At 43.2% G+C, this 27211-nt stretch overlaps 1 protein-coding gene across 3 annotated transcripts in view; it reads right to left on the minus strand.

Annotated features, from left to right (window-relative positions):
• EPHA6 (EPH receptor A6) overlaps positions 1-27211 on the minus strand; it is a 714887-nt gene that overhangs the window by 223753 nt on the left and 463923 nt on the right. For all 3 annotated transcript variants that reach the window (XM_069945438.1, XM_069945437.1, XM_069945439.1), the window contains exon 6: positions 22206-22330. In XM_069945438.1, coding sequence (XP_069801539.1) covers positions 22206-22330 — 125 coding nt within the window. The remainder of the gene's footprint in view (positions 1-22205; positions 22331-27211) is intronic.

Here is a 27211-nt window from a genome sequence, read left to right on the forward strand (position 1 = left end):
GACATGTCGAAGTTCAAGTGATCAGACCACGATTGACTGGGAGAACAAGCCGAGAGAAATCTTACCTAGAGCATTCTCATGGGGGGACATTTAGCAAGTCCGGGTTTTTTTACGCCGGGCTTACAAATGTCCCAGCAGCTCCGGAGCTCAGGGGATTTATGTAGAGGCGCATTACCTCTACATAAATCCCAATCCGGAGCCTGTCCGGAGCTGGCGTAGGTTTCAGTATAATTTTTCCACCTGAAAAATGATAAATGTAGCGCACGCGGAGGCTAAACCCCCTCTGCATGCTGCCGCACCCCCCGTAACGCCCCCCTCTCTGCCCCACTGGCGAAGGTGGTGCAGATGTCTCCCATGGAGTTTATCCTTCCGACTCCCAGTGACAACACTGGTGCGCTGGGGAACTAGGAGAACAAAGAATCACTGGGGGACTGTGCCGGGTCAGGTGAGTATGTGTATGAGGGTAGGGCGTACAGAATTCATGGGTCCCCATGCAGTTTTTTTGCTATGGGACCTCATGAATCCTAGCTCTGCCCCTGATCCATCTCTTTTCTTAGCGCTGAGTTTAGCTCTGCCTACTTGAGGTTTCCATAGGGCTTCAATGAATGACGTTTCCCCGATGCAGAGAAGAAACAGTTAAGTGACGAATTAGCTCTACTTCATCTGAAGGTCGCATTCCCTGCCAGGTCTATTACAACAACGTCAACAAAGAAGAAACATCGGCAACTGAGACAATTAAAAGAAATATAGAATGCTATTGAGAGAATAGAAGTGTATCCAGTTAGTGGTAAACAGAGCTCCTAGTCAATCGCTGTAATCATGAGAACTGATTGGTGTAAAATACGAAGGTTGGAAGCAGCTGCTATCACAATGCAAGGAACCAAACAAAATCTGGAAGGTTTGTTCAAAGCCGGATAAAAATACTTTCTTTGCAGTCAGGAGCTTATCGGAGATATTTTCATGTAAGAACACGTATTTTAGAGAAATGAAATAAAGCAAATAAAGCGACCGCGTTTCTTACAGCTTTTTTTTTTTTTAACAGATGCTTCGCTCCGTAGAATCGCAATCTGTCCCTTCATTATTGCCATTGTTATGGAGATGAACACAAGTTTGCGCAAGGTCATTGCAAAAAACAACCTGAAGACTCGTCACATTTCTATAGCAGCCGAAATGCGTTTATGAGCAGCAGGTGTATTCCCATTGAAGACACTAAAGCTATTAACAGCACAGTGAGGAGTACACAATAATAGGCTGTTAACTCAGCCTGTCTGACAAGAGCACCAGGAAAGGACACTACCGAGCTATTAATAATAAATTATGCATATTTCGTAGAGAGGAGGGAAAAGAAAGAAAGAAAGAAAATGCTTTCCGTAGCAGATCTCAGCTTGTGTCAATTTACATTTCATCTGAACGACTTTATTTACTTTTTAATTACGGTATTTTATGCCCGGTGGTGGGAAATCGCTATACGTTGCCTGTCCCTTAAGAAGTGAAAAGGCCGGAGATGATTTGCTCCAAACTGGTCATTGCAGATTCTGTCGACAATTAAGATTCATCTGATCCGAGTCCAGACGTGCCCGGGTCAGCCTGCCGTTCAATTACGCCCAGTAGGGGAACGGCTTTATGTTTTGCAATAAAACAGAAAATGCTCTGAAATGCCTAATCATCAGTTGTGACGGGAGTATATCAGAAAGCGGCAAACACTTAAAGAAGAAGTGTGGCCCTGTCAAAAATCTGACAGGTGGTGGGGGCAGGGAAGAAAATAACAAGCAACCTTTGCTTAGCTCTCCCCATACCCGCAATGAACAACGTGACCGGCCTCGGGACCCTGCTGGAAGGCACTTTTTCCTGAGTTGTCATGAAGTCACAGGGGAGAATGACAGTCCCGGCTGATGGTGTACCCGCTTAGCCAATCGGTGACTGCAGCAGGGTCTCGCCCCAGTCACTGACTGGCTGAGCAGGCAGTCCACCAGCTGGGTCGTGACGTCAACTCTAGTGGAGAAACTGTGACCTTTGCACAATATCTAGAACAATCTACCAAACAAGTCAATACTCTATACACCACTTTTCTATTTCCATGGCAGGCTCCTTTAAAAAGTCTCCTCCCCCCTCTCTCACGTCTCTTTTAACATTCTTGTAGAAAGTCGTCTTAGCTTAGCCAGATATTTCTATTGGTTGCTCTGCAGCGAATAGAGGATCAATATACAAAGACCGGTCTGTGGGGAGAGCGACTGAGCATGTATGTCCTCTCAGGCAGCTCATCAGTTGCATGAACATTGTTAAAAGCTTTAGACACCAGGTGGTGCTATACTATCTTAACAAATGTTTTAACTAGAGATGAGCGAATCGGGTTCGAGTCCATCCGAACCTGAACGATCGGCATTTGATTAGTGGTGGCTGCTGAACTTGGATAAAGCTCTAGGGTTGTCTGGAAAACATGGATACAGCCAATGACTATATCCATGTTTTCTACATAGCCTTAGAGCTTTATCCAACTTCAGCAGCCACCGCTAATCAAATGCCGAACGGTCGGGTTCGGATATTGGTGGGATAGCCGTTTAATAAGAAAAAAAAAATATAGATGAGAGACGCTATAGAAAGAATTTACTTTATAAATCACATCATTTTTGGTAAGGGAATTCTAAGTTAATAGTGGGGGCTTTCCATTCAGAACCAAGTAGAACTCTCTGTGCCATTGATTTTAATAGGTACTGTATAATGCTTCATTTCACCTGTAGGGGTGATACAGGAAAATTGAACACTTTCTGCTGGCTGTCCATTAGCTTACAGCTAATGGAGTAGGACAACCTGTGATCAGCTCATGGTTGCGGAACCCTTCTAAAGCAAAGGGATTGTCTCAGGAGGAAACCCCCTTTAATGTAAGGAAGCCTCTGCTTGTCTATCTTGCACCACAGAGCAAAGACGCTTCATCTTGTTACTTCCTATGTTGGTGGACGACGGCTTTATTAGCATTTCCCTGGTATAACTCTATTATAGTGAGAGCTTTCTATACGAGCAGAAGTGTTTCCAAGAATAGATCATATATCAGTTTTCTAATGTGTCAATACTCGGAGCAAAAGGGTCTGAGAGTCCAAATCTTCAACTCTGAGCTAGTATTCTGCTGGGAATAGTGGGGAGTCATATTATCAATACATGAAATAGTGGCTCTGCGAGGGATTTTCTTTTAAAGGGATTTTTCCGAGATCCTTATATTGATGGCCTCTCCTCGGTAAGGGCTGTCAATATCAGATTGGTATGATGTTGACTCTCAGCATCCCTGCTGATCGGCTGTTTGAAGAGGCCACTATGCCCGAGGGTATTACAGACTTGTAATACAGAAAGCAGCAAGCACAGAACGCTCTTTTACAGCCTAAGATCACCATTGCAACAATTGTTATTGCTGTAAAGCCTCGGTTCCCGAACACCTCGGTGTTCAAACTAAATTTCCCTCTAAAGTTTTGTTCAGTATCCGAACAAAATCCGGGGAGATAACTCAAAGCTGAACTATTGTTCAGCTGACAGTTACTGAGGTGTTCGGGAACACCAGGGTTACAGGAGCAGGAGTTCGCGTCATAATGACAGGAATCCCCGATATAAACGGGAGTTTCCCGCAGCATAGGCAGAGAGCGCGACAGGAGCAGACGGTTGTTTGAACTTGCCGTGCCACTTTTGCTTCTCACCGCCATGGGGAGCAGCTCCTCCAGCCTTTCCCTGCTCCATGGACCCTTCTTTGGGACACCCATACCGTCCGCCCTCCCTACAGTTCATCCTGAAGCCGCCGGCCGTTGATTTCCCCGGGCCACTCTCTCCTCTTGGGGAACAGCTCCTCCAGCCTGCCCCAGCTACCAGCATTCATCTCCAGGCCACCGGTGTTGAAGCTTGGGTGCCGGTGCCTGGAGATGGATGCCGGCAACTGGGGCAGCTTGGAGGAGCTGTTCCTCTTGGTGGTAAGAAGCAATTGTGGCGCAGCAAGTTCTAACAGCCACCCACTCATGCCTCTCTCTCTGCCTTCGCTGCGGGGAACACCTGTTTAGAGCAGAAACATCTTGCACCACTACCTACTGTAAAGGAGCGGGGATTCCTGTCATAATGATGGGAATCCCCGCTCCTTTACAGTAAGTAGTGGAGCAAGATGAACCACTACTTACTTCTACTCTTTACACTCTGTCGGCTGGGTGTTCTGCACTTGACCCATGGACTGTGAAAAATAAATTAAAGACATTTACATTGTGCCCTTGGCGAACACACAGCTTGGTTCTCGAAATGTTCGGTTCTGTAACAGTCTTCCAGAACCGATCAATAAATCGGTTAGTAAATACTACTCCATTGTTCTCACCAGTGACAGGTACTGTCTATATCCCTGGTGGTATGCATGGTGGTTGATATGAGTAAAAACTTCAGTTTTTATGGTGATCTGGGATAGTGAACAGGTTAATATACGAGGATTCTAAAACAGTAAGAGGGTTAATGTAGGGATTCCTGGTGGTTTCGCATAGTGAAAGGGTTAATCACAGTATACATAAAAATGGGGCAGTTAAGGTAAGGATAGTTGAAGGAGAAGTCTGTCAAAAAATTTCAAATTAAAGTATTGTACTGCCCCCCAAAAGTTACAAATCACCAATATACACTTATTACAGGAAATGCTTATGAAGTGCTTTTTTCCCTGCACTTACTACTGCACTTACTACTGGATAACATAGTGATGTCACTTCCTGGATAAAATGGTGATGTCATGACCCGACTCCCAGAGCTGTGCGGGTTGTGGCTGCTGGAGAGGATGATGGCAGGGGGACACTGAGGGACACAGGGCACTGGAGGGACACTGAGCATCCCCCTGCCATCATCCTCTCCAGCAGCCATAGCCCACACAGCTCTGGGAGTCGGCCGTGACATCACCATGTTATCCAGGAAGTAACATCACCATGTTATCCAGGAAGTGACATCACCATGTTATCCAGGAAGTGACATCACCATGTTATCCAGGAAGTGACATCACCATGTTATCCAGGAAGTGACATCACAATTTTATCCAGGAAGTGAAGCCTTGATGCAGTAGTAAGTGCAGGGAAAAAAGCACTTTATAAGCATTTCCCTTAAAAAGTTTGTATTGGCAATTTGTATAACTTTCTGGGGGCAATGCAATACTTTAACCGGCTTACTTTTTTTACCGGCTTTCTCCTTTAACCCTTTTTGATTTATAGTGTACAGTTTCGCCTTAGTTTGAGTAAGGGGCCTCCATATCTGTCATGACAGATCTAGTGTATTACTATGCCTGCCTATGTTTTTTTTTTTTTTCAAATTATTTCTAATTTAAGCCTACATGTGACAGTCAAACAGTTAACCTCCTTCTTTCTAATGCTTTAGGGCGTAAAAAAAAAAGAAGCTCTTTTCCCCCTAAAACAACAAAAGAACGTATGTTTCTACAGTACCTCACAGGATTATTCAGCCTCATTACTCAGGTCTTAATATCTATGTTCTTTAATCTTCTTACCTCAAGCAGCGCACTGTAACACACACAATTTTTTTTTCTTTTTGTAGCAAGGATATTCCGAGGCCCTGGAATTACCGCTCCGAGCCTGTGTGATGAATATCAGGAAAAATATGTTCCCTATGTGAATGGATGGACTCGCTCATCCCTGAAGGGTCATACACTAGTTTAAATCTTTTGCCTGTAATGAATGGCAGTGAAACTCATTTTAAATAGAAAATTGTCAAACTACCCCGAAGCTGCCGGCACAAGCCTTAAATTCTCTTTTTCGTCTGAGTTAAAACAGAATCCAGAACAAAAGCTGTGTTCTAGGGCAAAATATTAAGTCCGCTACAGCAAAATGTGATGTTGAAGACTTATGAGCCCATTTGTAATATATCCAGGTCTTAGTTGAAAAACACCAGCTGATAATACATCATTTTGCAATGTTTCTCATGATGCCTGTAGGCTCTGCCACTCTACAGGCCGCCACCACAAAGGAGATAATATTACTATTTATGTGATGTAGAATGTAGGTTTTTTATTGGGGTATCTCCAAATGTTGAGAGTTGCCGTTTATGTGTTTAAAGGGTTACTCTGGGCAAACGCAAAAAAAAACAGGGAGGGCAGAGAGTGGTGGGAACATAATAATAGTGTGATACTTACCTGTGCCGGTGTCCCTGCAGATGCAGCTGTATATACAGATTTCTGTGTCGTCACAACACCACAGGAACTATCCTCTCAGCCAATCAGTGACTGCAGAGGTCTCCCCCCCTCAGTCACTGATTCCCTGAACGGGCATTTCTGACACCACAGGACAGGGAGATACAGGACACTAGTGGATGACTTGACCCATGAGTGGCCATGCACTGGCGGGGCACCGTGATGGGTAAGTATCACTTCATTATTATGTTCTCACCACCCCCTGCCCTCCCTGTTTTTTTTTTTAATGTTTGCCTGGAGTCCGCCTTTAGGCTATGTTCACACAACGTAAGTTCCATAGTAATCATGGCCGTTGTTGAAAATCGACACCAACGTCCGTGATTACTACAGAACTTACATTGTGCTGCCACTGAGGGAATCCCGGCCGGAGTGTATACACATTGTATACACTCCGGCCGGGATCCCGAGCGACGCTGCAAAAAACTGACATGTCCGTTTTCTGCAGCTGCTATTCATTGATTTGAACATAGCTAGAATACAAATAACATAGTCTCTGCCTTTACCATCTTTTTTTTTCTTTTTTTCCGCAAAAAGTAAATTTTTCTGCTGTACTAAACACTAATTTTCACCTCTCCTTGTAGATGTTTTCACTTCTTCTTGATGAAAAATCCCTATTGCAAATTCTGTACTGAGAGAGAGGTTCTGAATCGTTACTGCATTTACTTAAGCAACACTTATTATCCAACACTTATTATCCAACACTTATTATCCAACACTTATTATCCAACACTTATCTCACCCCTGTATAAATGTAAGCACCCGCCTCAATGTACTTATCAATCTTTCACCTTTCTGTTTTAGTCCTCTCGTCTGCACAGACTGCTAGGTGCTTGTAGGTTTTTGTGCATCTGAACTGCTGGATTTAGGTCTTCCCACAGCATATCCCTAGACACTTTGCCGATACAAAGCCAATCCACAAATTTTTATTTCTTTATATGCATTCAGATTTAAGCGGGCGATGAACAATATACACATTACATGCATGTCTGGCAAACCTGCCAATTTTTCCAGGTCGAATGATCAATTTCAAATGCCCGATACTGGCTGCTTTGCATTTATGGTGCCATATGCCCATTCAAATTGTCATCACCTGTGCCATGGGGAATTTTTTTAGCCTCCTGATGAACCTCTCTGGGAGGGGGGAAATGTATTGAGGCATTTTTTGTGAGTCTGGTTTGGAGACCCAGTAACACCAATTGGCTCCATCTTTTTTTGATAGCCTTGTGTCTTGGGAGAGGGATGACTAGAGTGAGTGTAGACTGCCAGACAAGTGTCAGTGGACATCTTAAAATTTTGATGTACAGTAAGTAATTACTGTGGGATTTTCTTTTTCCCTTCTAGCTCCTGTACCATTGAGTGGGAACTAGTCTAGCCTTGAAGACGAAAAACTGTAAGGGCTGTATTAGATGGCCCAATATTTAGGAGAAAGCGAGTGCCGACTTGTCATGTCCGTGTTTGCTTTCTTCTCATTCCCCGCTCACTGTCGGTGCTATTATATGCACCAATAACGAGTAGGGAGGAGCAGGGGGTTGGGGGAGTGGTGGAAGGGGATGCCCGGACGATCTTTAGATCATCATGGTAGCCCATGGGAGATAGCGGCGGCCTGCTGGCCATTGCTCTGTGTAATAGGAGTGGCAGTAGAAGACCGCTATCATTATCAGGATTTAGGTTTATGCAGAAAGGCGGTGATCAGCTGTAATCATACATGCTGGCTGATCATTGCTTTTCTGCATTAGCTAGTACATGAAATGATTATCGTCCGAAACGGCCAAGTACAGTCGATTATCTCTTAGTGTAATAGTAACTTAAGTCTAAAAACAACTGGTTACCCATCCTGGATTGTCCAGTCCCTGAGTAGGGGCTACTGAGATATTGTGGTTTGGCACAGAGATTGTTTTTATTAGAAAGTTTCAATAGCAAATGTTATTAAAAGTTACATTTTATACCAGTTTGATGCACAGTATTTCATGGTGGACATTGATTAGTATTTATGCTGTGAATTTACACTAGATATAAAGCTGGAGACTTCCAGTTCTTTGTATGTTCTTGGATGTTATGTTGCCGTGTCTTGCGGAAATATTGGCAGGCAAGAATATCGACAACTGATAGATGGTATTATATAATATATTACATTAGACAACTGTCTTCTTCATTTGAAGAAAATAGCTTTAATAGCTTTAGTTTTATAAACTGTACACACCCTAAGGCTATGTTCACACTGCGTATGAGTCCGGCCGCATTTCATACGTCGCCGTACATTCGCGGCTGAAACTACGGGCGTGGGAAAAGTAGACATGCGTCCGGATGCGTAAGAACCGCGAACATACGCCCGCAGTACAGTTATGCTTCCCTAGCTTGTTTCGAAGCGATCTGAGGCAGGTCATTTACTTGGAAATCTTCGCCCAGCCCCGTAAACCACACAGAACCTTTTGGATTGAAAAATCAAGTTCAATTTGGCTGAAATAAGTACTTCGTACGGGACCGCATGGAAATCCACGGCCGTGAGTTTCAACATTTCCGTCCTCAAACAATGGTCTTGTTTATTTTTCACGGCGCAGTATACGATCCGGCTGTAAGCTCATACGTAGTGTGCACTGTGCGGCCGTATATTGTATACTTTCAAGCGAACGCATCAACCTCAAAACTACGTGCGTATATTCGCGGTTCGCACTATTGCCGGAAACATACGCAGTGTGAACATAGCCTAAAGCTTGGGAATACGTGAACAATTGCTCAGCCGACAGATATTCATTGCATTGTATCTTTTTAGACTCATGGAGGCTACGTTCACATTACGGTAAAAAAAACAAAAAAACAGTAAAGGAGTCTGCTTTTTCTATTTATGAAGACATCCGTTTTTGTCGTGAATTAATAGATTTCAATGCAATACATTAAAGTCTATGGAATGACGGACGTCCAATGCACATATTGCACTAAATTATGGACGTTGTCTGCGCGGACGTCAAAATAATTATCATGACAATGGTTTTTCGACGTCTTTTGCAAACCGTAGACGTTATTTTTAGTCGTTTTCTTTCTTTTCAAAGTTCTTTCATGGTTTTTACCATTAAACTTTTCAATTAAAGACACACCCAAAGGCCAATCAGTCCACCTGAACTAAAATAATAGACTGACAGCTGTCATGGTGGCCAAATAGCAAAATGACAAACATAATTTTTTCTTTTGAAAAAAGAGGACATAGTTGGACACTGCACTTGGCTGAGCATGCTCTTGGCAACTTGCTGCATTGTAAGTTAATATTTTTGATCGTCTAAATATATGTTGTAATTATTCAGATCACAAAAAAATCCAAGTGGCAACTATGTAATAATAAGGTACACCTAGGAGGAAGGAAAACACTTCCCAACACTGTACATGCTATTTAGTTTATTGTCTTCCTAATTTTTTATTTTTTTTTAACTCTGTGTAAGTGAATTGGGGCTTAAAATGTCACATGAATGACTTATTACCATAGTATTTGCATCTAATTATTGGTAATCTTATGTAATACGACAGGACTTAACTTTCTGAATTGCAAATTTGTCGTAAAGTATGGTGTGATCTTTGCACCCATTATAAGTTCTAATGAACCTTCTCGTCCAGAAAATGCACTGTTAGCATAAACATAATGTTAACTTATGTAAATTCCTTATTTTATGCCCTAACAAAGCTTGGTCAGTGGAAGTTTCCTTGCAGAACGGAATAAGTAATCTGAAATACACTTAAAATTGGATATAAAGCTTGCCAACTTCAGTGATAAATTACTGGAATTATATATTTCAGACCAGTTTGGTTATTAAGTTGTAATATTTGTCACTACTGCTCAAAAATCCCATGGACCTAAATGTTACACTTCTGGCCCCCACTTGGTGCCCAAGGATAAACAGGATGCAGCCACATTCCCTAGTGCATGGATGGGACAGTGGGGTCAAAGGGGTCAACTTTTTCCTTGAACTCTCTCTCTCTCCTTTCCCCTCTTTTACACAGAGCACATGAAACCCCTGATCTCCTCTATATAATATCTCGAGTGTCTTAACCCTTTGCTGGTTATTTGGTCTAGATCCCTCCTAGCAATGTAGCTCCCCCTGCACTTTTATATAGATTTCCTTTAGCTTTTCTAACTTCTGCTCCATTGCTATGTAGACTATTCTGGTTCCGGCCCTAACCTTTTGGCGTGTGACCTGACCATTCTCTGGATTACATTTTTTGTACCTCTACTGCCCACTTGTTGTGACCTCGGCCTGTTTGACCATCCCTGATTGTTTGTCTGTTCTGTCTGTGTTCTGTGTTTACACTTACAGTATCTAAGTTAAACAGATCACTGATCTCAGGGATCTCAAGAAGACACTGTTGACTGCTGGTTTAAGAGTTCAATAGAGTGAAATCCTAGGTGCATTGACCCCAGGAAAACATCAATATGCAAAAAGGTCTGCGGAGCCTCAGTTATGAGTCTCAGAACACAAGACTATCCAGATTTCCATCCAGGGAAGGACCTAGTAAAGCGATGGCTGTATGTAAACCATCAAAACCACTATAGTGGCCCTTCAGTCAATATCCAACTCAATTACAGGTCTGACGATGACCAGGGAAATACAAAAGCTAGGTATCCATCCCCAGACAGCTGTTTCGGGTGTTGCCCCTCTTCAGTGTGGAGCAGAATTCTGGCTAGGTGGGAGCAATGCCTAGTAGACCAATACGGCAAACAGATCCAAAGAAGACACTGTCGGCTGATGGTTAAACCACTCACTAGAGTAAAATTCTAGGTGCATTGCCCCCTGGGAATCATTTACAGTATATGCAAAAAGGTCTGTGGAGCCTCAGTAACAAGTCTCAAAACAGGGGACTAGTCAGATATCCCTCCAGGGAAGGACCCAACATAGGGATGGCTCTAACTTATCTAAGTAAGGGACTGTCATTGTGGTTGTCTGCAGCCATTTAGGGCTGATAGTGGCAAGTGGGCAGGGACAGTGGGCGAGGACAAGTGCAGGGTACACTATCCATGTCTTCCCTGACTGAGTGGTACCACTATTCCTAACAGGACAGCTCCACAATTGAGACAAAAGTGAGAGGGTAAACTGCACTTTTAGACAATGTTCCCACAGTGTATTTTTTAAAGCAAGAACATCCGTGTGGGGATGAGCGGTGGTATCCACAAAATGCACACACCCTTACTGTGAATACTGCCATGGATTTTGCACAGTGGGTTGTATATCTGCTATATTAAAAGTGGCGAAATTCACAAAAAAATCTGAAACAAATCGGCAATAGAATAAACACGTTGCGGAAAAGTACTGCGGCACGTGGCTGAGCTCTGTCATATCTCACCCCCGCATATCTTTCTGTAATCTTCCACAGATTTTATCGCATGTGAATTAAACAAATTTTCTTTCCTCCAAACAAGCCTATGTCTATGGGATCTCTGGTAGCTGCCATTTTTAGCGTAAATGAAATCTAAGTGAACACAGAGTAACCTGTAAATATATTAAACTCCCATCATAATAATAAGAAAACACCTTAAGGGCAGCCGCAGTTTATTCAGGCTTCGCTATCTATCTTATTAGTTTTACGGATAGATGTGTTTACTATTGACAGCAGAAATGGAGAGTGAGGCCGGCCGGCATTATATTATAATAATCTCGCTGCCTGTAACTTCTTTAGTGTAAAGGGAGGTCACTGCTCTCAATCTACTTTGTATAACTAAACACACAGATACACAAATAAATTGAATGACGGGTCATGGAAATCCTAAACGCAAAGCTACATTTATCTAATACATTCTTTTTATTGTTCTGTAGAAGGAACGTGCAATCTAGGCGGCAAGGGTCGCAGAGGAAGGAGAATGTCATGGGTATAAAAAGCAAACATTTCTATATTCTGTATTATCTTATATACCGCTGTAAGTCCTTGGATACATAAGATGGACGTTTTGCATATAATACCTGTGCACTGATCCATTGTAAAGCGTATTCAGATGATTTTTTTTCCCTTAGATACATTCTCTGTCAATTTGTTTTATAATAAATCTTTATGGAATATATATTCTGAAATGTATCAGTATAGAAATAATATTCTGACTTCACTCCATCACCAGTGTCAGCATGAATAGTGCAACATGTAAAGTAGACCTATTTCTGCCTTTAAAACAATGGAAACCTTCTGGGCTTGTAACTGGTGTTAGGCTGGATTCACACGTTCTGTGTTTGCTCTGTGGAGCACGGACGACACGGACGGTGAATCCCTGTACTGGACTGTGGCATGATATTGATACATCATACTGGGAGCGGGGAAACTGTTTGAAAAAATTTCGAACAGTTTCCCCCCTCCCAGCATGATATTGATACATCATGCCATGCAAGGAAGTAGTCCAGTACAGGGATTCAGCATCCGTGCTCCACAGAGTGAACATAAAATGTGTGAATCCAGCATAAGGTTATAAGTAATAATGTATCTGTGCAGTTTTGGTCCTAGACATTGCTTATGATTAGCTTAGCTGCACTGTCTAATGCAAGGATTGAGAACCTTCAGCCTTCAGCCATTGCAATATTATAATTCCCTTCATGCCTGAAAAGACAAAGCTTGGCTGTCTCAGTAGAGGCTAAGGGCCCTATTACACCAAACGACTATTGACCATACGTGGCTGATTACTGGCCGAGAATCACTTGGTGTAATGGGTCATGTTAAAAGGTAACGGTCATGCCGGCATGATGTCTTTGTGATCATTGTCTTTCAACAAGTTCTAAAAAAACAATAACGATAGCGACGGTCCGCTGCCTGATGCTCCCTGTAACAGGAGTGGCAGCAGCAGACCACCGCTCCCTTCAATGGGCCACCCAGATCATCTATGGATCATCCGGGCAGCCCCCCCTACTCCTCCCGCCTGCTGTCTCTGCCTGTAATAGCAGAAAAAGAGAAGGAAGCGAGTGCTTATTTAACAGTTCAGTGCTCGCTTCCCCCTCAATATCGGCCCGTGTAAGACTGGGACTCTGCTTGTTCCGATTGGCTATATAGCATACGTATGTACTAAGAGACTGACTCAATGGGGAACATTTATCAATGTGCGTCTCTGGCATATGCCACAGAAAAGGTGCAGATTTTTGCTTTTTCCATGACATTGACCATACGGAAGACCTGCAGGGGTGTGTGGCATAGCGGGTAGGAAGCGTGGTCTCTTCCCGCGCCTACTTATTCATGGTTTACACCTGGAAAATGGAGTAAACCATGGTAGAAACCCACCAGTTCCGGAGCAGATAAAGATTTCTGCACCTATTGTGCGTAAGGCACTTGTCCTTCCAGATTAACCGAGAGACGTGCATCATTTAGTAAATCCAGCGGGGTAAATGGGGGCGGGGCTTGATTTAAGACCAGCGTACAACTATGTCGGTCTTAATAAATGTCCCCCAAAAAGAAGCCATTATTAAAACTTATCACAGTGCTGGAGCAACTTATTATTATTATAGCATTATACTATAGGAGTTTATAGGAGTCAACAGGACCACAACAGAGCACTCGGGAAGCAATGGAGACCCTAAACGCTCTGCCCTGCTGTCACTTCTCCAAAGAGATTTACACAAAACATTGGAGTTTATAGTCATGCATCTTGTCTCTTAAGTAGTGATGCACAAAGGATACATGATGAGCCATAACAAAAAAGGCCTTCTCTCCCCAATGCAACAGAACTGCTCCCTGAAACTGCTCCCCGGTGAAAATCTTTTTCTTTCAAATTAACTAGTTTGTTAGATACAATTGTAACTCACTTCTTTTTAAAAAAAATATTTTCCCAATACTTATTAGCTGCTGTATGTCCTGCAGGAAGTGGTGTATTCTTTCCAGTCTGTCACAGTTCTCTCTGCTGCCACTTCTGTCCATGTCAGGAACTGTCCACAGCAGCAGCAAATCCCCAAAGAAAATCTCTCCTGCTCTGGACAGTTCCTGACATGGACAGAGGTGGCAGCAGAGAGCACTGTGTCAGACTGGAGAGAATACACCACTTCCTGCAGGACATGCAGCAGCTAAGTATGGAAAGGCTTGAGATTTGTAAGAAGAATTAACTTAAAAATCTATACAACTTTCTGAAACCAGTTGATTTGAAAAGAAAAAGATTTTTGCTGGAGTATCCCTTTAAGAATAGGGGAGTCAGGATAAAAGAGAAAATAAAAGAAGCCTTTGGATGTGATCACCGCTTTCCAGCTGCAAACCCTGTGCATCCAAGCCACTGATACTAAGGGTACAACTAGGTACTGGGGTATGGACAAAAAGGGGTTAAAGGAGAAGTTTGGTAAAAAATTTTATCAAAGTATTGTATTGCAACCCAAAAGTTATACAAATCACCAATATACACTTATTACAGGAAATGCTTATAAAGTGACCCGACTCCCAGAGCTGTTTGGGCTGCGGCTGCTGGAGAGGATGATGGCAGGGGGATGCTCAGTGTCCCTCCAGTGCCCTGTGTCCCTCAGTGTCCTCCTGCCATCCTCCTCTCAAGCAGCCACAGCCCGCACAGCTCTGGGAGTCGGGTCGTGACATCACCATGATATCCAGGAAGTGACATCACCATTTTATCCAGGAAGTGGCATCACCATTTTATCCAGGAAGTGACATCACCATGTTATCCAGGAAGTAAAGCCTTGATGCAATAGTAAGTGCAGGGAAAAAAAACACTTTGGGGGGGATTTATGAAAGGGTGTAAATATACACCTGGTGTAAACTGCCCGCAGCAACCAATCACAGCTCCTCTTATATTTTACCAGAGCTGAAAGCTAAGCCGTGATTGGTTGCTGTGGGCAGTCTACACCAGGTGTATATTTACACCCTTTCATAAATTTCCCCCTTATGTACATTTCCCGTAATAAGTGTATATTGGCTATTTGTATAACTTTTGGGGGGCAATACAATACTTTTATAAAAAATTTCACAGGACTTCTCCTTTAATAGCAGGTCCAGTAGCAAAAATCCTACAAAATGTAATTGCAATAAAGCTCTGGGTGTTACCAGCGCTGGAAGGGAAGGGGTTATCTGCAGATATGAGAGAAGGAATCCGGGAGAGCTGCTTCCCCTGCTAGGGAGCTGTGTGCAGTGTGGATTCTGCTTAGTGGCCCCTTTATGCACAGCTGCCATTCACTGAGTCTATGGGGCCCATGTGTAACAGGAAGGTGCAGACGTGTCAGTAAATGTCAAGTGGAAACCAAGGAGGCATTGCACAGAATGACACTAAAGAGGCAAGGAAGACATTAACTCTTGGTGTTCAGTAATTGTTTGACAGTTCTCCGCATGGACATTGACAGTCAATTGGCAGGGGTTTCCCAATGTTAATGGAGTTGAGAATCACTGCGAGAGGAGAATGGCTCTAAGCTACAAGGCAGTAAACCAGTAGCAAAAAGAAGAGCTCTTTGGCTCATACATGAATGGTCATACACTGAGGCACAGGATATATGGGGGGAAATTTATCAAACATGGTGTAAAGTGAAACTGGCTCAGTTGCCCCTAGCAACCAATCAGATTTCACCTTTCATTTTCCAAAGAGTCTTTGAGGAAAGAAAGGTGGAATCTGATTGGTTGCTAGGGGCGACTGAGCCAGTTTCACTTTACACCATGTTTCATAAATTTGCTGCATGATTATTGAGCTGTGTAATCGGCTCTGTGTATGAGCGTCGATGTATCAGTCCAGCACTCGTTTATATTAGTGATCCTGCTGTGTAATACGGCCCTAATACTATAAAATTGTTTAATTCTAAAAGTAGCCATCCACATAAGAAAGCTACTGCCACAGTCCCCGAAAGGTCATTTGACCTTTACCCGATGTCAATAATTATGTAAGTCAATTTGAACAACTTAAATGGCCAACGTGGACTGCAACCCAAATGGCTGTGTATGCAGAATGATGGTTCATCAGATCATTCGTTCAGTAGTTGTTCAACCATGAACCTTCCTCTATTTAACGTGCACAGACATCTTTAGTCTTAGCTTTCCATACAGGACATTAAAATAAATAGGGCCCGTGCCTGTCAGTGCACTGATATAATGGCAACCTATCATGCCATAAAGGACACAATCATAATGTGGGTCCATAGCTGTATTCTTCTATATGCAGATAGCTCCCCCTAGTGGTCGATCCATGCAGCCAGAAATATCTAAGTTATTAAGTCTGAAAACAGCGCCCCCTAGAGTCATGTGTAGTAATATATAGTAACTACATTTTCTTCCTACATACCAGGGCCGGACTGGGACTTAAAATCAGCCCTGGCATTCAAACCCCAGCAGCCCACATAACATATTGTCCCCACATATCATGGATAGCAGTATACAATAAACGCTGTAGCAAATTCTACTTTAATTCTTGCAAAACCAGTGCCACCCCTGTCTCTGGGTTGTGAAATGAGCTGAAAAGACTCCTTAATTGAAGACAAGAGTGGTGCTGTTTCTGGAAAAAAGTATCCCAGTTCCATGTTTTTCTAAGCCTGGATAACCCCTTTAAATATCCGAACACCCCTCGTCAAAACATAAAAACATAGATCTAACATAATCCGTTGTAGAATTGATGCATATTTATTTAAACTGAACAAATCAGCAGAATCAAATCCACAATGGATTAGGTATTAAAGTACCCTTAGGGTGTGTTCACACTATGGAATTCTCGCCGATAACATCCTGCTGCTCGCTCCTGTGCTCCATTCTATGCTCAGGCAGATTCCTCAGATTCTATGCTCTGGTACAATCTGTGAGGTCCACGCCAGGCACTGAGCTGTAGTTCTTGGCATACAGGTGTTGGGGAGATATAAATGACAAGATCTTTAGTCCAATGTAAACTTTTATTTTCATCCTTTTCATTACAAGTAGAAGTGTCATAGCGACAGAACCTAGCCACAGCGGCAACTCCTGTCTCCACCCCTTCCTGCGCTGACTGATTGACATACAGGGCGATGCTGCTGCTATTGCTATGACACTTCATCTGGTAGTGAAGAGGACGATTATAAAAGTTTACACTGCTGGGATGTACAGTTGTGTACCTGGTATGAACCTCACAGATTCCCTTTATGGTGCGTTCACACCTACAGGATCTGCAGCTGATTTTCTGCAGCAGATTTCATTTAAATAACTGAACACAGCATCAAATCTGCTGCAGATCCTGTAGGTGTGAACGCACCCTAAGGGTACAAACACACACAGCAGATACGCAGCAGATACGTAACAGATACGCAGCAGATTTGATACTGTGTTCTGTTATTTAGATCTAATCTGCTGCGTATCTGCTGCGTATCGCAGCGGTAAATACGCAGCGTATAAGCCGTGTGTGTTTATACCCTAAAGGGGAAAAACATGGCCATTTTCTTCCAGAAACAGCACCACTCTCTTCCTCGAGTTGGCACTGTTATTGGAGGAAAATAACTATTTTTGAATCCCCTTTCTTTATCCTGACTATCTCTGCTTACATATAAAGGCCGTATGGGTAATAAGCTTTTAGTCATTACAAGACGTGAGCTGGTTATGTTCCCATGTTGGGATTGTATGTGCAATCCAAGATACACAATGATCTGCTAGATATCTGTTTCAAACTAGATCTGTCTATCTATCCATCTATCATCTGTATCTATCTCCCGTCCATCTATCTATCTCCCGTCCATCTATCTATCTCCCGTCCATCTATCTATCTCCCGTCCATCTATCTATCGTCCGTCCGTCCGTCCGTCCATCCATCCATCCATGTGGCTACAGGCTACAACTGTGATCAGAGGTGTAAGTATGGCCCTGGAGCCCATTTTAGAATATATATATATATATATATATATATATATAAAACACAAAACACAATAAAAAAAAAAAAAAAACAGTAAAAACATATTGTATGTCAGGAGGCCGTGATGTAACAACGCCCCTGATGTGATGTACAAGAGACCCTGTGACTATAACACCTTCCAAATAGAATAGCCCCCACCCCAGGGGCTGGCAAACTTTGGCCTGGGGAGAAAGCACACAGCAGTGGCCCATGAGTAGCGGACAATCGTCAAGGCAGATATACTCAAAGGAGAACTCTTGTCGAACCTACACATCCCAAGCAGGCAGGGGGTGAGGGGAACATGATAAATAATCCATACTTACCCGTTCCTGTGCCCCCGCAGTGCAGCGTCACTGCTCACAGATTTTTTGCTGCAGCTCCTGGTCCTGCAACATCACATACTGGGGCAAGTGGGTACATCCCGCCGGGACATGACAATGCAGGAGTGGGAGAAACGGGACAATGGCAACTGTGAGAGAGGTGGTTACTCCGTGCTGCAGGGGCATTGGGATGGGTAAGTAAAGATTTTTTTTTTTTTACGTTCTCTTCACCCCTGCCGGCCCAGGATTTTTATATAAGACCATAGTTTAATCTGCTCTGGATTGGATTGTACCTGGTATGGACATGGAAATCATACTATTACTGACCAAACCCTGTATACTAATATAACCAATAATACTAGTATACAAGGGACCAATAATACCGCCACACCATGACCACATACTACAATCACATAGTAACGACATTATAAATAGTTACTTAATAATACAGTCACACCACGAGCATTACTACTATGCTGGTACTACACTCCACTGTCCTCTCTAATGTACTGTACCACTGTCCCCTCTAATGTACTGTACCACTGTCCCCTCTAATGTACTGTACCACTGTCCTCTAATGTACTGTACCACTGCCCCCTCTAATGTACTGTACCACTGTCCCCTCTAATGTACTGTACCACTATCCTCTCTAATGTACTGTACCACTGTCCTCTCTAATGTACTGTACCACTGTCCCCTCTAATGTACTGTACCACTGTCCCCTCTAATGTACTGTACCACTGTCCTCTCTAATGTACTGTACCACTGCCCTCTAATATACTGTACCACTGTCCTCTAATATACTGTACCACTGCCCTCTAATGTACTTTACCACTGCCCTCTAATGTACTGTACCACTGCCCCCTCTAATGTACTGTACCACTGCCCCCTCTAATGTACTGTTCCACTGTCCTCTCTAATGTACTGTACCACTCTCCTCTCTAATGTACTGTACCACTGTCCTCTCTAATGTACTGTACCACTGCCCTCTAATATACTGTACCACTGTCCTCTAATATACTGTACCACTGCCCTCTAATGTACTTTACCACTGCCCTCTAATGTACTGTACCACTGCCCCCTCTAATGTACTGTACCACTGCCCCCTCTAATGTACTGTTCCACTGTCCTCTCTAATGTACTGTACCACTCTCCTCTCTAATGTACTGTACCACTGTCCTCTCTAATGTACTGTACCACTGTCCTCTCTAATGTACTGTACCACTCTCCTCTCTAATGTACTGTACCACTGTCCCCTCTAATGTACTGTACTACTGTCCTCTCTAATGTACCTTACCACTGTCCTCTCTAATGTACTGTACCACTGTCCCCTCTAATGTACCGTACCACTGTCCTCTCTAATGTACTGTACCACTGTCCCCTCTAATGTACTGTACCACTGCCCTCTAATATACTGTACCACTGTCCTCTAATATACTGTACCACTGCCCTCTAATATACTGTACCACTGCCCTCTAATGTACTGTACCACTGCCCCCTCTAATGTACTGTACCACTGTCCTCTCTAATGTACTGTACCACTCTCCTCTCTAATGTACTGTACCACTGTCCCCTCTAATGTACTGTACCACTGTCCTCTCTAATGTACCTTACCACTGTCCTCTCTAATGTACTGTACCACTGTCCTCTCTAATGTCCTGTACCACTGTCCTCTCTAATGTACTGTGCCACTGTCCTCTCTAATGTACTGTACCACTGTCCTCTCTAATGTACTGTGCCACTGACCCCCCTAAATTATTGTTTCCCAACCAGTGTCTCCTCAGCTGTTCCTAAACTACAACCTTCATTATGCCAACAGGACATGATGGGAGTTCTAGTCGTGCAGCGACTAGAGGGTCACATGTTGGAGAACACTATACTATATAAACTATCCCCTAAATTATTGTTTCCCTACCAGTAGCAATACTACAACTCCCATTGTACCCTAGTAGCAGGACGTAACAGCTGAGGAGCCACTGGTTAGGAAGCAATAATTTAGGGGTACAGTTTATTAATGTGGAGTTATCCAACATGTGACCCTCCTGATGTTCCTAAACTGCAACCCCCATTATCTCCTGGTGGCAGGGCAAGATGTGAGTTGTAGTTTGGTAACAGCTGAGGAGCCACTGTTAGGAAGCAATGATTTAGGGGTACAGTTTATTAATGTAAAGTTCTCCACCATGTGACCTTCCTGCTGTTCCTAAACTATATTCCCTATTATCTCCTACCACCAGAGCATGATGGGAGTTGTAGTTTTGCACTAACTGAGGAGTCACATTTTGGAGAATGTTACTAATACCACTGTACCCCTAAATCGTTTCTTCTTAACAGTGGCTCCTCAGCTGTTACCAAACTACAACTCTCATCATGTCCTGTCAGCAGGGTACAATGGGAGTTGTAGTTCTGCAATAACTGGAGTCACATTTTGCAGAATAAAGCAAAATGCCCCCTCCTCCCCAACATACTCACTAGATGGTCCGTGCTGCTCTGCTGTTCTGGCCTCTCCCTGTCAGGTCTGGCCACAGCAGAGGGATACAGGCAGTGCTAATCACACTGTCTGAATCACATAGGAGAAGCTGGCTGGCCGGACATTACAGAGGAGATTGGCCGGACAGGGAGGTGAGTGTCCCCTGCTCCAGCCAGTCCTAGGCTATTGTATAGTGGTGGTGTCTTACAGACCCCAGCACTATACAGTAACACCCCCCCCCCCCCCCCCCCACACACACACACACACACCCCAGATACCAGTCAGGACAGTGGGCGGCTCCTCTCCTGGCAGTCCTCTTCTCTCTCCTTCACCCTCCTCCATGTGCTGTGCACTGCTCTTTACTCCTTGATGGAACAGGCTGCCTGTTCCACCAATGAGTGACAGAAGTGTCAGATCAGAGTCAGGATGGCTTTCTGTCACCGCTGCTGACTCTGGGAGTGGCAGAACGGCATTTATAACATCCGGCCGCCGTGGCCCTTCAGTGTACTAGGGGGAGACTGTCCCAGGGGGCATATGCAACCCTGTCCCCGGCCCAGCCCGCCCCTGCCGCACCCCCTGTAATAGGCCACCCTGCTCTGCAGTCCCATGTTAAGACAAACAAAACAAAGAACATACTCACCATCACACATCCCCAGCAGACTCTTCCTCCTTCCTGAGTTCCGGTCCACAGCAGCTGCGATTTTGCCTGTGCGCTCTCCTCCTCCTGGATCCTCAGTGGAGTGTCTGCCGGAAGTGACGTCTGCCACCGGAAGTGACGTCGCGGTAGCAGACGTGCCAGCGCGCGGCAGGTCTGCTTGTAATAGAGGCTGCACTGCCTTTCAGTGTTCTGTGCAGGGGAGCGGACAGGGGGAGTTTAGCAGACGTGCTTGCGCACGGCACGTCTGCTAATGATAGGAATATTTTAAAGGGGCAGAGCGGCAGTAAAGGCCACGGCCCCTAAATGTCCGGGGGAAGGAGGCGGGGCTGACCGACGCGGCCCGGCAGAGGCTGAGCGGATAGCGCGGCGGCCGGCCGCGCTGTTCACTCAGTCACTGCAGGTGTCTCCGCTGTATCAGGCGGCCCAGTGACTGGTAATCCGGGCGGCCCAGCGGGCATTTGCCCGGTCCGCCAGATTACCAGTCCGGGCCTGCTACATACTACAAGATTAAAGATGTACATTTGCCTAGGCCTGAGCCTATATACCTTTTACTGTATCTAAGGAGCCCCATGATGTCTGCATATACCCCTGGACGTTCATTATTTTACTAGATTTATGTTACTAGTAATACATTCTTCAATCTGAACATTATAAAAATACAGTAATGTAAAAGTATGTGCAAGTTACAACAAGTTCTGTATAAAATGCTAACCCTATACAAGAAGAAACAGAAAGGAAGTCAGAAAGAAAGCACTACTTGCATCTTAAGCGTTTTTCCAGGAATGCTGAGCAAGACCTACTTTCTCATAGTACTTGATCTCGTAGTCCAGAATGACCCCATTAGGATAGTCGGGTTCTTGCCATGAAAGAGCAATGCTGTTTTGAGAGGCCCAGTCTTTCCTCACCATACCAATTAGTGAAGGAGCTGAAATGGAAAAAATAACAGCATAAACACTGGAAGAATACAGCTCAGCCACTTTTAAGGAGGTCACAAGAACACTTATATTACTCCTTACTACTTCTAGCTCAGGAGCAGGATCCATACATAAAGAGGTCATTCTATTTTAGATAAACATATGTCATTTTTTTCCTACTAAGAAACTAGAGATTTTAACTTTATTATTCCCAGATTTACTATTGCAAAGGCATCGGAATTTTGGTATAAAAACAGCGGTCAGGCTAATCTATCTATCCATCTATTTTGTATAGGGGTATACTATCTATCTATCTATCTATCTATCTATCTATCTATCTATCTCCTATCTATCTATCCATCTATTCTGCATAGGGGTATAATATCTATTTCTCTTCTATCTATCTATCTATCTATCTATCTCCTATCTATCTATCTATCTCCTATCTATCTATCTATCTATCTACTATCTATTTATCTATCTATCTATCTATCTATCTATCTATCTATCTATCTATCTATCTATCTATCTATCTATCTATCTATCTATCTATCCAACCATCCATCTATTCTATATACACCTGCCAGACCATTGTTTTTAGAACAGAGTGGTGTTCGGTAACCTTGACTACGAGCGGTTAACAAATTGATGAAAACTTTTCCTAATAATTTTTGCAGTGTGGCAGGTTAAAATTAGGCCACTGCCATAAGACAACACTACAGCCATGGCTAAATACCTGGCTAAAACAATAGGTGGTACAGCAATACTATTCACTTTGGTATTCAAGATATTTTAAGACTTGTGACTGAGGCCCCCCCCCCCACCCCAAATTCAAGATATTAACCAAGTATAAAAGAATAAAAGAAAAGTACATACAAAAAAAACCCCAAAAACTTTTGCTTGCACCTCCAAAGCCACAATCCTGTATACAATTTCTTTTTTTTTTTTTGGACAAGTGACAGATTTATATATAGCTGATCATCGACACTAGCAGTCTTTAAAGCATCTACTCTGGTAGGTCTGAGATCTGAAAGGTGAGTAAAGGTTTTTTTTTGTTTTATTATATTTACATGTGATTATTTTAGTTTTTTGTTTTTTAATTTTTAGAACCCTTAATTTTTTTTATGGCTCATTGGTGGATAAGCACCAAGAAAGAAACAAAATAAGGGATGATAGATCAGTGGTTTGTGCTGCCTTGTTGCACTAGGAGGACTATCATGGACTATGTTCAACATGGAGTCTGTACTGTATATTGTAGGTTCCTTCTAAAAACTCCTTAACTAGATTTTTCTATATCGTGCACCTATAAATGTGTACAGAGTGCGTGTCTAGAATTCCAAAATGTGATGGAAAGCTCTTCTGGGGACGACCATGTTGTATTCCTGGTTCTCGGTTACGGTAATGCTTACAGATGAGTAGAGTCGACGTTAATGTGATCGGGAAAAGCTGAGCTGGAGATATCTACGGTATTGATGGAGTGGAAAGTGCTTGCACATCTGCTTTACCTCCAGCTACTATCAATAACTGGTAGAGGCCAAAGTTCAGCCTTCTCCTCCGAGCCCTTCACCAGGTAGCTAAACTAAAATAGATGAAACAGATGTATGGAGGATATCGACAAGATTCTGTAAATCCCTTAACCCCTTCAAAACTAAATTGCCTATTCTGTAGGGAATCTTTCATTTTTGCCGTGCCACACTGAGAGAGCTGCATCACTGATTTTTTTCGTTGCAGTGTCCCACATTCTAAGAGTCAAGGCTTTTCTTATTGCTCTGTTGATGTAGCCATAGACGGCCTCTTTTTTTTTTTTAATAAAACAAATTCAGAATAGGTTATCTACTTAAAATAAAATTGCAAAATGCAGGTAAAAAGGAAACAAAATAATTTTCTTGGTTTAAATTTTCTTTTTTTCACTTTTAGGCTATGTTCACACAACATATGTGTTGTAGAAATCACACCTATTGCAACAACGGCCGTGATTTATACAGCACACACGTTGTATGTGAAAGCATAGAATCCCAGCCAGAGTGTATACACATAGGGGGAGATTTATCAAAGGGTGTAAAATTTAGACTGGTGTAAACTGCCCACAGCAACCAATCACAGTTCAGCTTTCCTTTCAGCACTGTCTAAAGCTGAGCTGTGATTGGTTGCTGTGGGTAGTTTGCACCAGTCAACATTTTACACCCTTTGATAAATCTCCCCCATAGTATACACTCCGGCTGGGATCCCTAGCGGCACTGCAAGAAACTGATATGTCAGTTTTCTACGTCCACTACTCATTGAATAGTGGCTGCAGAAAACCCTGCCAGTTTACACAATGGAGCGTGCAGCTCTGGCCGCATGCTCCATTGTGAGCAGTGGGGAATTCTGATGCAGGCGCGCACAGATGCGTCCGTATATTAATTCAGGGGCGTTAAAGGGGTAGTCCACCCAAAAATTTTTTCTTTCAAATCAACTGGTGCCATAAAGTGCCAGAGATTTGTAATTCACTTCTATTAAATAATCTTAAGTCTTCCAGTACTTATCAGCTGCTGTATGCCCAACAGGAAGTTGTATTATTTCCAGTCTGGAGAGCAGGGGAGGTGTTCTATGGGGATTTGCTGCTGCTTTGGACAGTTCCTGACATGGACAGAGGAGGCAACAAAGAGCACTGGGTCAGACAGGAAAGAAAACACCACTTCCTACTGGACACACAGCAGCTGATAAGTACTGGAAGACTTAAGATTTTTTAATAGAAGTGAATTACAAATCTCTGGCACTTTATGGCACCAGTTGATTTGAAAGAAAAAATTTTTTGGTGGACTACCCCTTTAAAGCTCATCCGGACAGTACTGCAGTACCGGTCGGGATGATCCTGTCTGACACTGGCCGGGTTGGAATGACGGTGTCTTACATAGTGGGAACATTGCCTTACAAAATAATAATAAAAATAATGAAAAAAAATATATATGATTTTTTTTTTTACTATATATATATATATATATATTCATACTGGGGGAGATTTATCAAAGGGTGTACAATGTATACTGGTGTAAATTGTCCATAACAACCAATCACAGCTCAGCTCTGGTAAAATGAAAGAGTTCCTGTGATTGGTTGCTGTGGGCAGTTCACGCCAGTGTATATTTTACACCCTAAAATATATATATAGGGGTAAAGCTATATACATCAGCCAGACAACACTAGCAGAAAAGGGATCGGTAACCTTGACAACGAGTTGTCAACAATGGGAGGAAAAGAGCAGCATATCAGGAGAAGGAGACAAGTATGCTAAATGATTGTATTTGGAAAATTATTTACCTTGACGAGTCCCACGAGTTTTACTGTGTTAGTTGAGATGAGAATACCCTTTTTAAGTTTAAGAATGGGTGTGATATTACAGTCAGAGGCCGTGTTCACACTCGTGTGTGTAAAACACCGGACGTTTTGTGACAGACAGTGTCAGTGAAGATCATCCCGGCCGGTACATTTCATACTTGTTAATATCTATTTAGTATCCTTTCCCCAGTTCTGAGCTGCTACTTTCTGCTGAAGACACAAAAATCTGTGAGTGTGAGCCTTTCTCTCTGTCTCCCCCCCTCCTCCCCTCTCCCTTCTGAGACAGCTGATGTAAACAAGTCCCTATCTGCAACTTTGCAGCAACTCTGTAATGCCTGGAGGGATAATCACAGTGAGTTCATTAGCAACTTGACCTCAAATTAACCCTCCCAGCATTACAAAGAAGCTACGAGGTTGCAGATACAGCATGCCAAGGACTTGTTTACATCAGTCATCTCTGACAGGAGGGGGGAGGGGGCAGACAGTTCTTTTGTGTCTTCAGCAGAAAGCAACAGCTCAGAACTGGGGGAATGAGACTGAATATATAATAACAAGTATGGAAGGAATTGTTAGCCTCACCATGGGCAGCAACATATCAAAAGTTTTGTTTCAGTGGAATACCCCTTTAAGGGGCCTCATGCACACTTCCTGATTGCATTATCACACCCCTCACCTGATATCACACCTGTACCATTATGGGAAAAATAGGGATCATAGGGACATATAACTTCCGAGGGAAGGAAAGGGGTTGTTGTCTAGCTTTGTACCATCCACACTGCACAGACTGAACTAAAAGTTGGTTTTATGAGCTTCCTATTCAGGGAAGGTTCTTTAATAACCAGCAATAGATTAAGTAAACATCATCGATCCTTGCGTTTTACACAACTCGAGAATACATTGAATAACATTGAATATAATTTAAAAGAAAATTAATTTTACCATTCTTCTTATCAGAGTCAGATTGGTGGATTCACTTGTTAAATGTGGTTATTAGGCGGCTTTGATGATGGGGATGAGACTTCCTGGGTTAGGTACTTTCATCTGGCAAAGCACACTGTGCGCCTCCAGTATGAAAGACATAAACTGCCTGAGCGATCAATGAGAAAAGTATAGTACATTTACAGATAGGATGAAACACTTAGCATCCTGCCCGAGATGCAGCTGAAAGCCCTTTGGAGCTAGTGGAGAAGTGCTGACTTCAATTGCACCCCTATAGATGTTGTAGAGCTGTGTCAATGCAGCAGAGATGTGTATGAGTACAATGTGTACAATTGCCGAAATGAGGGATGTCATCCAAAAATAAGAGGGCCAGGGCTATCATTTCCGAAGAGGTGCTGTCCGCTCTGCACAAATAGGGATTGTGTTAAAGCAGGGGTAGGGAACCTCGGCTCTCCAGCTGCTGCAAAACTACAACTCCCATCATGCCTGGACAGCTAAAGCTTTGGCTATCTGTGCATGATGGGAGTTGTAGTTTTGCAACAGCTGGAAGGCCGAAGATTACCTTTCAGGATGACATGATTTTTAGGTTGCATGTTAATGTAAAAAAAAAAAAAAGTTATGGAAGCAAATGTATC

Source organism: Dendropsophus ebraccatus, chromosome 11, assembly GCF_027789765.1.
Source record: "Dendropsophus ebraccatus isolate aDenEbr1 chromosome 11, aDenEbr1.pat, whole genome shotgun sequence".
Classification (NCBI taxonomy): Eukaryota; Metazoa; Chordata; class Amphibia; order Anura; family Hylidae; genus Dendropsophus; species Dendropsophus ebraccatus.